Here is a 12948-nt window from a genome sequence, read left to right as displayed (position 1 = left end):
ATCTGAATAGTAATTTGCCCTCTGGAATATCTAACCTAGAATTATTATTATTATTATTTTGGTACCAGGGATCGAATTCACAACCTTGCACTTGCCAACTAGGCACTTGAGCCACTGAGCTAAATCCCCAACACATTACATTAATATCTAATCTAGTAGAAGAGGCAAGACAAGGCTATCGGAAAGCACAGTTGTGGGCTTGAAGACTGTGGATGCCCAGGCCACATCCATGCCAACAGGATTTTGCAGAGCTAGATGGGATGTGCCTGGGAGGAAAACTAATGCCTTTTCCTTCCTTAAGCTTTTCAAGAGTCTCTACCATCAATCGTTTGAAAATAAAAAACAATGGGAAGAAATAAAAGTACTATAAAAGTACTATAGTTTGGACATGGCTTTATCCCTCAAAGGCCCGTGTGCTCGCATGATGCCACATGCCAGGGTCATGTGTGGGGCAGAGGTCTGCACAGCAGGAGGGGCCCGGTCTCTAGTAGCATTTGTGATCTACCAGTGAGCACTTGCAGTGTCAAAAATGTATAGACTTTCCTATCACATAAGACAAGGTTTTGTTTAGTTTTACTTGGTCAGTTGTTTTTCTTTTTACAATGCTGTGGATTGAGCCTAGGGCCTTCTGCTTTAAGTGTGTGCTCCCTACTGAGTTACACACTCTTTTTTGTTTTTATACATGACATCTGGAATTGTCTTGCTGTTTTTTTTCGTTTTGTTTTTGGTTTTTTTTTTTTTTTTTTTTTTTCCTTTTTATCGGTACCAGGGATCGAACTCACGACTGCCTGCGTGCAAGGCAGGCACTTAAGCCATGAGCTAAATCCCCAGCCTCTGTCTTGCTGTTATTAAAGGGCCTGTTTAACAAGGCCACCATTTACTGTTTTAGGGGGATTGGTGGAGATTTAACCCAGGCCTTTCCCTGCAAAACCTGAACTGTATTACTGAGCTACAGCCCCGGACACTATGTACATGGTAGGCCCACTGCCCACACTCACCAAATCTAAAGGAAGTCTACTGAGTGCTCGAAGTTCCTTGAAGCCCTTTAGACTCATTTGAAGAATTCTAGAAAGAAAGCCAAGTATCGATGCTGTTCAATATTACACTTGGCTCTTCCCTTGAGTTCCACAACTGAGGTGGCAAGATTAGAATGGGGCAAACCACAAAAGCACCAGCAGCTAATGGTGCTAATGGGGCGTCACATTTTCTCCTCCCCCAGCATGGGAAGGTGACCCATTTCCATTTCCATTAATCACATAATTAATTACAGAATGAATCACATAATTAATTACTATATAAGAGGAATAATTTTTCTGCAGAAACAGAATTTTCTGGCTATTTTAAATACTATTTTAAACAAATTATTAAAAATCCTGGTGGCATTGCTGACGGTGTTTATAAACTTCCCGCAATTAAATCAATCCTGCTTGGACTTTGTTTTTAACACAATCATAGCAGACGTGTGTCTGCCCTTCAAACAGTTACAGATCTAAAATGGCATTAATATCCAAATGCTCCATCTTATTTGGCAACGAAAATCTCAGTGGGATTCAGAGAAAAGGGAAGCTGGTAGCCAACCTCTAGAAATCAGCATGTAAATTTTTTATGAACCTGGAAGCACATAACTTATTATTTTCATTTTTTATTATTTACCAGATGATAGCCTCTCATTGGTCTTACTAAATAATTTAGCATGAGAAAAAGTGTTAGGAACTTCTGACCATAGGGTTCACAACAGAGAAAGACAGGGAAAGCCATAAGGCCCTAGGAAGCTTGTTCAAATCATGCCACCAGGTATTTCCTGAAGGCTTAGTGTTCTAGACAGACATCTTCATTTGTACCATGTTAACCAATTCTGCAGAAGCACGCACCCATTCTCATTCATTCTCTTTGTCTCTCTGTCTCTTTCTCTGTCTCTGTCTCCCTCTCTCTCTCAATGCCTACCAGTGGGCCAGTCAAAAAGAAAATACTTATAAGTACGATAATATTGTGCTGTTCTATGAAATTATTAAAAAGTCACATGTAAAGTGGGACTATCCTAAAAAACAAATCCACAGGAGAGATACTCACTTTGAACAATAACATACAAATAGAAACTTGGCCAAAACCCAGAAACATGGGGCTAGAGAGACACAGATAGACTGTGCAGAGCTCTTATCCTCCACACTTACCTTGTTTGAGATGTCTAAAGCACAGTTTGCTTCACAGAGGGCCACCACAATAGGCACATTGCCATCTTTGCAGGCCACGTGAAGTGGGGTGTTGCCATGCCTGTCCTGGAAGTCGACTGGACACCCTTGGCTTATGAGAGTCTTGATGACCTCCATCTGACACCGTCGCACAGCAAGATGAAGGGCAATATGCTCATCCTGGAAGCAAACCAAGGCCATGAGTGCTTGGCACTTAGGCAGGTGGCCCAGGTCTCCCCACCTTTCCTACCACCACCAGCTAAGGCTTAATTAGCAAAATGACCATTAGTACCAAGCCTAGAGCAGGATTTTAGCAGCTATTGACTCTATTCTGGAAGGGAGAGGCTTTATCTGCTCCACTCTGAATTATCACAGCCTAAGCGGAAAAACAGCTTGGGTAATTTAGGCTTCGGCAGTACAATTAAGTAGAAAGAACCCATACTTCTTTGTCTCTGAATTTATTACACAGGATTTATCGCTGATACTTCCACAGCCAGTTTAATTGAGTATTAAAAACATATTTTTTCAAAACATTTGCCCAAGATACTTACTAACTTCCTAGGTAAGAAACTTACTGCTTTATTTTACACCAGTGGAACCGTGAATAATCTGGTCAGAGCTGTCATCCACATGAGGGCAGACCTAAATTCCCTACCTCAGCATTCCATAGGAACGGGCTGTGAATTCGCGCCACCCACCACAGCCTCCTGGGACAGCAGGTGTGCTGAGTTCTGGCATTACTCTCATCACAGCTGTGAGGCTTCTTACCACGAGGCTCAATCTACCAGTTGCCAGCAGCAAGCGTATCCTAGTGTGGTAACCCAATTATGTCTCCAGGGATGATCCAAAGACCCCTAGGGGCAACACTGTCCCCACTGAGAACCAGAACTCCCTACCAAGACATCACTTGACAAATGGAACTTCATAAATTACCTTCAGCACCCCAAATCTAACTGTGTGTGTGGCAACATCAACACTAAACGATAAATTCACAATGAAAGGAAATTATACTGAGTGTGCTTACAGAGGAAACACTTGGTCTAGAAATGAAATTGCAATACGAATAAGAGTAACTTATCACCTTTCCATAAAGCAGGAAGTGGTGGAAGTAAACGGAGGAGCTATTTCATTGTGAACCTGAAAATTAATAGTTGTTGCCAGTCTCAGGTCTCAAGGAGGTTTGTGAGTCTGCAATCATCACTGCACTTGTTCCAGTGCTGAGGTTAAAATCAGAAAGCCCAAAACAGTGGGACTGATCATAAATTGTATTACATGCCACAAATGAATATTAATTATTACACCAAATTTAGAAAGGTTCAAAGAATCCTTGGGACAGAGAAAAGATAATCACAAGTTGTATTCAAGAGCCTGTTGTGCTGCAGAAACACACCAATGAGTCTCGCAGTCCCATGAGTCCCCCAGATCGTATCTCTGTGACTGTGACATACTCCCCCAATAAAGTACCTTGTCACAGGCATTCAGATCGGCTCCGTGCTCAGCCAGACACTCCACGATGTCATGATAGCCTCTCGCGGAGGCTGTCAGGAGCGGTGTCTCTCCTTCCCGATTCTTGATGTTCACATTACAGCCGGCTTCGCAGAGGGCTTTGGCCACAGAGTAATAGCCATGCCAAGCGGCACAGTGCAGGGGTGTTTCCTCTTCCTGGGCCAGGGAGAAGCACACCAAGGAGTATGACACAGTGTTGTGAAGGAAAGCACAGGCATGCTGAGAAACTTGGCAGAATTCAGGAGTGGATTCAAGTCAAAGGGCCTAGGGCTAAGAGCTCAGCTAGTGGGGCAAAATATTAATCTGAAATAACAACCCCAGAGTGAGAGATGACCTGTAAGAGGCAGATCCAGTGTCTCTACTTCGTTATTTTTCTTTCCTTAAACCTTGTGTGTTAGAAGAATCTGATGTTCTAACAAGAGACTCTGGAGAGCCCTGGAAACTGACTGAGTGTTCCTGACACAGAGCCTTCCTGTGGGAGGATTTATAACACCTTTCTGGTGAAACTGTCTTCATTTACTGCATCTGAAACTATTAACAGAATGTGAGCACTTCTTCAAGCAACAATTCTTCTAAGTCTTGTTTAAAAATCCCTCACATATGTAATATGAAGATGAGTCACAACAGCATGACTGCCTCAGCAAGGAAGCATTCCAATCTGCTGTGCTCTAAATAGTGCAGGGAAGGGTTGGTCGGGAGGTTTCTACAGATTGTGAGGTCCATACCTTCACTGCCATTATAGACAGACACTCATCCGACTGTGACTAAAAGGTGCTGGTGTGAACTCTGAAGCCAGACTGTGTTGTTTCAAGCCCAGTTCCAACCATTTCACAGAACTGAACAAGTGATGGAACTTTCCTCTTATTCAGCTCCTCGTATGTCAAGTGAGGGCAACAGGGATAGAAGGTAAATGAGGAAGCTCTGCATTCAGAAGTGAACCTGGCACCGATGCGCCCCCCACACCAAGTGCTCTGACTGTGCGCCCTTAGATAATTGGATAAAACACAGGCTCCAGCGACACAGGGAGACCCACATCAGACAGCAAGACCCACCTTGTCCTGGAAGTCAGGATTGGATCCGAAGCTACACAGAAGCTGAACTACATCTGCGTGGCCATAGCGAGCTGCCACGTGCAGGGCTGTCTCTCCAGACTGCAAAAGAAACAGGCCAAGACCACTCAGTGAGCAGGCCGAGGAGGCCGAGGAGGCCGGAAGGCAAGGCCTGCTCCCACACATGCCTGGTCTGTGTCGGTCAACACCCCCTCCCGCAGACCACGCACCTTGGAAATGGGCCAGGGCCTGCCCACCAGGCAGCAGAGTTAACATACACAACAGCACACTACTAGGGACAACCCAAGAGTACACACAGTGCGACAGTTCTGCCTTTCCATGACAGCATGCTGAGCTTTCACAACATACAGATGTTTCTAGCTGTCAGTTTTTAAAAACACATAAAATTCTTTTTTGAGTATCATGCTCATCATACTGTAGTTATTTAAATGAGTAGTTTTATTTATTAACAAGTTTCTCATTCAATGACTTGTCTATGCTTAGAAAGTTATTTCTTATTCTTAAGTTAAATCATCAGTATCTGCTCATGAAACGGCTTTCTATGAATTTATAACAAGTGAAGCCCTTTAAAATGTTTTATTTATGTCTGCCACCCACCAAAGTCTGAATAAACTAGTCAGAGAGAAAACAAGATATTGCATTACCAACTGCCAAAACCCTGCCATGATGTATGTATTATGGTTTTGATCTTAAACGACCCCTAGGGTCTATTGCTACAGCTCAGGGCCAGCCCAGGCACCTGTGATGTGGAAACCTAAGTGAGGGAGTGCAGCCTGGGAGAAGGAGGTCAGCTCACTGGTGTGTGCCCATAAAGGGGAGACTGGGTCCCCACCACCTCCTCTTGTCTTTCCAGGATACCATGAGATGAGCAGCTGTGTCTCACCACACACTACACACTGCAGTGCTCTGCCTCACACGCCTCAAAGTTCATAGACTGAAACTTTTGCTACCTTGAGTCCAACTAAACCTTTCCTCCTTTTAAGTAAATTTCTCATATTTTTTTTTACAGTGACCAAAAGCCAACTAATACAGCCTGTCTGTCATTCTGTCAACAAGGTTTTGCTTTGCTTCTCAGGGTAGGCTTGACCTCATGATCCTCCTGCCTCAAGCTCCGCAGCAGTTGACATTAAAGATATGTGCTATCACACCTAGCCAATGGTCTCTTTGATGTGAATGTTATTCCTTAGGTATAGTACAGTACATAACCCATGCAACTGGGTGTGGAAGCCTTAAATTAACATTACAAATTAGTTTACAAGCATTGGAAATATTTCTATGAAATGCTGTATAGTAGAATAAATCATTAATAAGAAAGTACAAAACTTGGGTTTGATCAGCTTCTAGCCCTGCCAATTAATACAGAAGATTACTATGGAAACTTATAAAACAGATATATATTAAAGATACATTGATAAATCAAAAATGTTACTAGCATCTTGGTGCCATAAAAGCCTTATTTGGTGTGAATTATCATACTAATCTAGTGCTGGTGACTTTAGTTCAACACTTCCAGCCTTTTCAAAGAGGAAGAGAATGACAGAAATTTGCTTAGCAACATAAGGTGAACTGGAATTTCAGGACTCAGGTCTTTTTCTAGTTGTTTTCCTACTAGAACTTGGGGTATCCATGTTACGGTAAAGATAATTCAATGCTTATATATTATGACAACTCTCTAGTAGATTTCATCTTAAGGCAGATTCTAAAATTAGACTAAGCCACTGGCAAAGGAAACTTAAGCTTTAAACTCTTTGCAGGAGGATCCCAGTCGTGAATCTTCACCCTGGGTCCTGGTGCACCTATCCCACTCCTCCCCAGAGAATGCCCTTACCTTGTCCTTCACATCCAAAGGGCACTTATTCTCACTGAGAAATTTCAAAGTGTCCACGTGGCCATGCCGAGCTGCCCAGTACACAGCATTGGATCCGCCCTGCGTGAAAACCCGTGTGGAGTCACAACCGACAGAGCTAAACACATATTTCCCTTAGAATCACTCAAGTCCCCTTCCTATGCAGTGACAAATCCCAAAGAAGCCACTTCCAAAAGGACTAAAACTCATTCAACATTAATAGTTTTAGCAATTGCACCACAGGGAACATTACGTGTTGGGTGTAAGGCAATTATTTATAACATCTTTGTAAGTTCCTTGGGATATCTGCATCTATTTCAAAGCAAAAGATGCTTTTCTCTCTTTAAACCTCATTTCCACCTCTAGTTGAACTCTCGATCCAGTAGCCCTCAGTACCTGCAATAGCACCAGGCTCTCTAGTGGACACCTGTGACCATGGACACTCAAACACCTTCTACAAAATGTGGAATCTGTGTAGATGCAGTGCATATCCTCTTTTATGCTTTAAATCACATCTAAATTAATCAGAACACCCAACAGAATGGACATGCTATATGAATAGTTATTATAGTATGCTGTTTAGAGAGTGAGATGAAAAACAGAGATATTTTTGATCCACAGTTGGGTGCACACAGGGATGCAGACACCTGGCTGTGCAGGGCTGGCTGTACTGGGAAGAGGCAGATTTAATCCACTGACAGCTCTACTGGCATCTTTGGGAGCTGAGGACATATTCACTGTAAAGATTAGGAGATGTTAATTTTGTCTATACTTCTGGAGGGCACTCCTCAAAAGGTATCATTCATACTTGGGTGCCCTAACACTTATAAGCAAAATTTTTTTTTCTGAGTAATTTAACTAGACAATGAAAACTTTTACAAAACTGGGTAGGTACAAAGAAATGCTGAGACTGAGCCACAAGAGACAAACATTTGCTTTTTTTCTTATACATGTTTAGAAACCGATTATGTGGGATATTTACGCAATTCATTTTCCTTTATAGGAAACTGGTGAATTAAGACACTTGAACATACATTTTTTTTTTCCTGGTACCTCTACAACTAAAAATGCATTCATTATATGATAAAATAGAATTATGACCTTATCCTGGACATCAATTCTTGAGCCTCTTTTTAGGAGCAGCTGTAGTATTTGAATATTCCCACAACCAGCAGCAATGAGTAATGGAGGTGTCCCATGCTAGAATAGATGAGAGAAAAAATGACAATTCGAGTTTGACAGGAAAGACAAGATCTACACTGTGACTGCTGCCTCCTCTCCCACTGCACCCTCATGCCCCTCCCAGGTCTCAGGCTCAGCCCTGTGGTGGGCATCAGAGATCTGGCAGAAAGATAAGCAACCCTTCCTTTTCCGGATTCCTAATCAAATTGTATGGTGCTGTCATTTGCAGGATAAGCAGATCGAACATTTCCTGGGGAAGAATGAAGGAAAGCCCTCAGTGCAGAAAGATATTGTCTATAACTATGATTGCTCTAAACAGAAGCAGCTTTCCTCAGATTAGAGGCGCCAAATGGAGGGGAGAATACAGAAGCATGTGGTATTGCTCCAGCCTTGGGCTTGGAGGTGCAGTCACTGACATGTTCCTGGCAAAGTGGAAACAGACCTTGCTAGGTTGGTTAACATCGTAGTTGGACAATGAGCCCAGAAGGTGCTGCAGGCCTGGGACATTGTCATCGTTGATGGCATGGATGATGGCTTTCATCACGAAGGAGTCCTCCTCATCCTGCAGTGAGACAGTGAGAACAGAAGGGGAAGCTTGCTGGCCCTGTTCCTCTTATCAACATAAGCAAAGCCACTGCTGACTTGTTAAAGGAAGTAAGTGTACAGAGGAAAGAGAGACACTTACTGGCCTGAGGCCCATGGTCATGAAGGGAGCCTGGAGGTGACTTTGTTCCCTTTCCTTGTTGCCAACTAATACCATCTACTCTTTAGTAAAACCAGTGCCACCTGTATCGTAACTCACAGGGGAAAGAGCTACAAGATTCAGATTTTAAACAACGATGATGAGAAGAATCCCTTTGTGTTTATCACAGAAATCTGTCAAAACACAGTTCTAGAAACCACTGTGGGGAATTTCAGGTGAAATACAAACTCTCTGTACAAAGAAAAGCAACACTGTAGAATCTAGGAAATGGTATTTTTGAATAAGATAGTCTCTATCAATTAGAGAATTAATGTTTTGAGCATTTGAATTTCTTCTTTGCACCTAAAATAAAATGGCAAAATTCTCTGATGCCTGATCACAATGAAAAATATAAAACACAAGAAAAATATAAAACTAGAAGTCAAAAATAGGAAAATGGATGCATTTCTAATCACAAAGGAAAGCAAATTGCAGAGTACTAAATCGAGATTTGTTAATTCTTTGCCACCTTGCTATTTATTTTAACAAGCTATTTCCAAAGTGTGGTCCATTAAACTAAAGAACAGCTTTTAACAATGCAATGTCAATAAACCAAGAAAATGTGCTTTCTCATCTGTAAGACATGACAGCCAGCAGAGAGCACTTTCCTGATGCCCTGCAGCATGGAGAAAAGGGTGAGGACCGTCTGCTCCTTTTGTACCACTGAGAGTCTCTCATGTCCATGGCAACTGAGGGCTCTCATTTTAGTTCATACAAAGTAGAATGAGCTCTGTTCTCCATTGTTAAACTCTCCTTTGCCAGGACACATACATCCACACTCACACACGGATGCACACATGCGTGTGTATATGTATGTGGTACATGGTATGAGAAAAAGTGTGAGCAGCGTGTGAGACAGAAGGACAGTACCACTCAAATAAAAAAAGTAACAAGCCAGAGGGGACATCAAATCAGCTACCCAATGACTAGGTTTTCTGGGTTGCTGAAGAATCAGAACAATCTACACATTCCAAAGACACAGCAGTAAGGAACAGGATCACTAAGGTAAATGGATTTGCTTACCAGCGTATCATCACTTCTGGCAACACTCACGTTACTTCTGGACAAGAATGACCTAGACAGTCTTTGGCACAGTGATATCAAGCGAACGGATTGCTTTAAAAATAACAACAACAAAAAGTTAGAGGAAGCAGAGGAAAGGGAGCTCAATAAAATTACTGCAAATGACAAAGTCTTTCAAGTGGCATTCTTAGCTGACAGTACTTTTCTGGGGGCTGATCCTGTGACAGGTTGGACTATATTTGCTAAAAGAATAATTTTAAGGTCTTAAAAATTCGGACAACAGGGTTTCAAAGTAGGTTACTATAATGTATCCTGCTATCCTGTATTGCTCTCACCATCTTGTTTTGACTGATTTTCCCCTATTTTGCTTTGCTAGATAGTACCAAGTTCGAAAGTATAGGCAACAACTGTGAAGACAGTAAGATTCATTATGACGCCCATTCTGGTTGACTGTTACCTTCTTTTAAAGTCCTGTAAAGTCTCCAATGTTTTGGTTTTATTCTTTACTGTTTTGCTCAATTTTATTATAACTGATGATATAGGCAATTCTTCTTAAGATAGCAAGAGGCAGTATGGTAAGCATTGTTGATCACCTTGTATTTTGTTTTTACATTATCTATTTATGTTCATCCTTTTGATTTGACTGACTCTGTTCTGATAATTCGCATTTGTTTTTCCTCTCTTCAAAAAAAGTAATAAGAACTGTGGAAGTAATAAAACCCAAAATGTGTAATTGTCATAAAGAAAAGAAGATGCTCTAAAGGTTATAACTGCTTATATTTTTGAGTGTGTAAGATGGATAACCATATTACTGAGTTTTTTTTGGATCACTGAACAAAACTGTTTGCACTCTCACTGTTTGAAAGTCCACTTTATATGCTTTAATTTTGTAACTTGAACAATTATTTCTAAGATGAGAATATGTAATCTATTAACTAGTGATTTTTTACTGTTTATTTTTTAAATTTTGTATTACTTGTACCCTTTCTCTGTTTTTTTCTTTTTCTCCTTAAATTAAAAAAAAAAATCCGGACAATAGGACAGATTTTTGAGCATTTTGTTACAAAGTTGCAGGACTCTGTATCCTCCTTTCTGCATACTTTGTTCTCTGTTCTTTGAGGAAGCTGATCACGCCCTAGCAAACTCCTTGAAAGTCCCTCAATTAGAATAGTACACACGGCCAGCAGCTCAGGATACAGGATACAGGGACTCTGACCTCTGCGAGCAGTGAGCTAGATAATGTGATTATCAGAGCACATACAGTTATCAGAGATGAACAAGTGTTAGATACCTTTGTTTACAGGACAAAAATTTTTCTGTTTATCATGTATATTTGTTCAAAGGCAGACACAACACAGAGGCAGAAGCAGAAAGAGAAGAGAGTACTGTAGTACTTGGCCCTATCGTGGAAGCCAAAATTTGATGGGAGTGTACACAAGGCACACTGTTGGGCCAGTGCTGGGAAACACGGATAGCCCTTACTCCCTCTCTGGATTTGCCATAGCCCTGGCAATAATAAGCCACCCCCTCACAATCTGAAACTTAAATTTTAATTGCTCTAGGATGCTTGTCCAGTGTCTCTTTGCCCAGAGACACCATCTTGAGGCAGAGACCATCCACCATGAGAAAGTAAAATGGGCCACATTGCTAATGTTCCTGTCTCGCTCCGTCCCAGCCACTCAGGGACTAAGGCTGAAACACAAGGTAAGTTACATACACTCTGGTATACATGTATTATCAGGCTGCTTACCCCAAAGAATGACTTTATTTAAAATGCTGCTTGTTGTATTTAGAAAAAGACTTCATTGTAATTTTATAGAACTGATTTTAAAAATTGCATTGGGAATTAATTTGACAAAAGAAAACACAAAATTATATTAGAAAGAGTTAGAAAGGACTAAATGGTTTTTGCTTGTCTTTGAAAGTAGGGTAATGTTGCAGAAGAACATAGCAAATCAAAACCAAAAAAAGAATGTATTTTCCCACTGTCAACATCAGAACAGATGAACACTGATCAGACAGAACTATAAAGAAGAAACACTGCTAAATCTTTCTGTGTCAAATAATCTTACTTTCCATTTTTTCCGGGCTGCAAACTTCTTGAATTTCTCCATATTTACTGCTGATGCTTTTCTACTAAGTGCTTGTTGCGTATCTTTAGGCTAAAATGAAAATTCAAGAAAAAATTTAGAGCTCTTCAATTGCAAAAATAGGTTATATGACAATTTTTAAAACATCTCTTTATTCCCAATAAGCTTACTAAAATAGTAGTATAAGCTGGAAAAACATACAAAATCTAGGAACTCAGTCTTAGCAGTAGAACTTTTAGGGTTTAATATAATCCATAAAAACTGGATCTGGAAAGAAACTCAGCTTAGCATCAAACCAAAGTACAACTTTCCGTACTGATAGTTGAAGATACAAGAGTCAAGCATATTATGAACTTTCTGAACCTGGGAATTGTCAAGCAGTTTTAGCTGGGAGAACCATAGACAGGTACAAATATGGTGGCTCTATAGCATTTCAATTCCTTCTACTGCAGCTAGTTCAGCAGATGCATTTAGAAACTGGGCTCGTATCCCACAGAAGCAGCTGACAACTATGGGAAGGACTTAGGCAGGCAGTGTCCTCCACTTGTCCCCAGCCTTCTTCTGGAATGTCCTGCTGGTTCAATGACATTGTTTTGCAACTGCCACATTTCTGTGAGGTGGTTTGGGTCTTAAATGCCTGACAAAGGCTCATATGCTAAAGGCGTGGTCACCAGCCTGCAGTGCTACAAGGAAATGGGGAACCTGTAAAAGGCAGAGCCTAACGAAAGCAAGTTGGGTTGCTGGCATGTGGGCTCTAAGCATTCCCTGTCTGCTTTTCTGTCCAGGCCACAAGGTGAGCAACTCTGCTCTGCCACATGCTACCCGCTATCTGCCTCACAACAGGTCCAAAAACAAGAGCAAATGAGCAAGGACTGAAACTCTGAGCCCAAATAAGTCTTTTTCCCTCAGGAACACATCCCTTGACTTTAGTTTGAGGCTCAAGCAACATCAGTTTCTTTAATTCAAATGCCAACAACACAGGTAATATGCAGTTGTCATCTGCCAGGGGCAGCCACGTGCCCTAGTGAAAGGCTACAGTGTCATTTCCCATGGCCCTGTGACCTGAAAACTTAAGTTTTGATAGATTTTCACAGTTTTCAAGAGAAGCTGGAAATCCAGATTTGATATAATATTTACATCATAGAAATTCATTCAAATTTTAAAAACATACTGTTGGACCACCACCCCAACAGGTCAAACCAAGCATGCCTGCTGAGTAAACCTACTCTTTTCTAACATGCTCCATAAAAGTTTATTACTCTCCTCCACTTTTGATGATTGGGATGCACTCTAACTTGTG

At 41.3% G+C, this 12948-nt stretch overlaps 1 protein-coding gene across 2 annotated transcripts in view; it reads right to left on the bottom strand.

The window, feature by feature from the left end:
* The window catches only part of Dapk1 (death associated protein kinase 1), a 177961-nt gene that overhangs the window by 45256 nt on the left and 119757 nt on the right, over positions 1-12948 (bottom strand). For both annotated transcript variants that reach the window (XM_003475059.5, XM_013158313.3), the window contains exons 9-16: positions 11631-11720; positions 9559-9651; positions 8236-8355; positions 7713-7811; positions 6594-6692; positions 4748-4846; positions 3654-3851; positions 2172-2369 (exon numbers count right to left, since the gene is read on the bottom strand). In XM_003475059.5, coding sequence (XP_003475107.1) covers positions 2172-2369; positions 3654-3851; positions 4748-4846; positions 6594-6692; positions 7713-7811; positions 8236-8355; positions 9559-9651; positions 11631-11720 — 996 coding nt within the window. The remainder of the gene's footprint in view (positions 1-2171; positions 2370-3653; positions 3852-4747; positions 4847-6593; positions 6693-7712; positions 7812-8235; positions 8356-9558; positions 9652-11630; positions 11721-12948) is intronic.

This window comes from Cavia porcellus, unplaced genomic scaffold, assembly GCF_034190915.1.
Source record: "Cavia porcellus strain 051 isolate PalLab524CR breed Dunkin Hartley unplaced genomic scaffold, mCavPor4.1 scaffold_2, whole genome shotgun sequence".
Classification (NCBI taxonomy): domain Eukaryota; kingdom Metazoa; phylum Chordata; class Mammalia; order Rodentia; family Caviidae; genus Cavia; species Cavia porcellus.
Note: the sequence above shows the minus strand (reverse complement) of the source record. Positions and strands in the feature narration are given on the sequence as shown.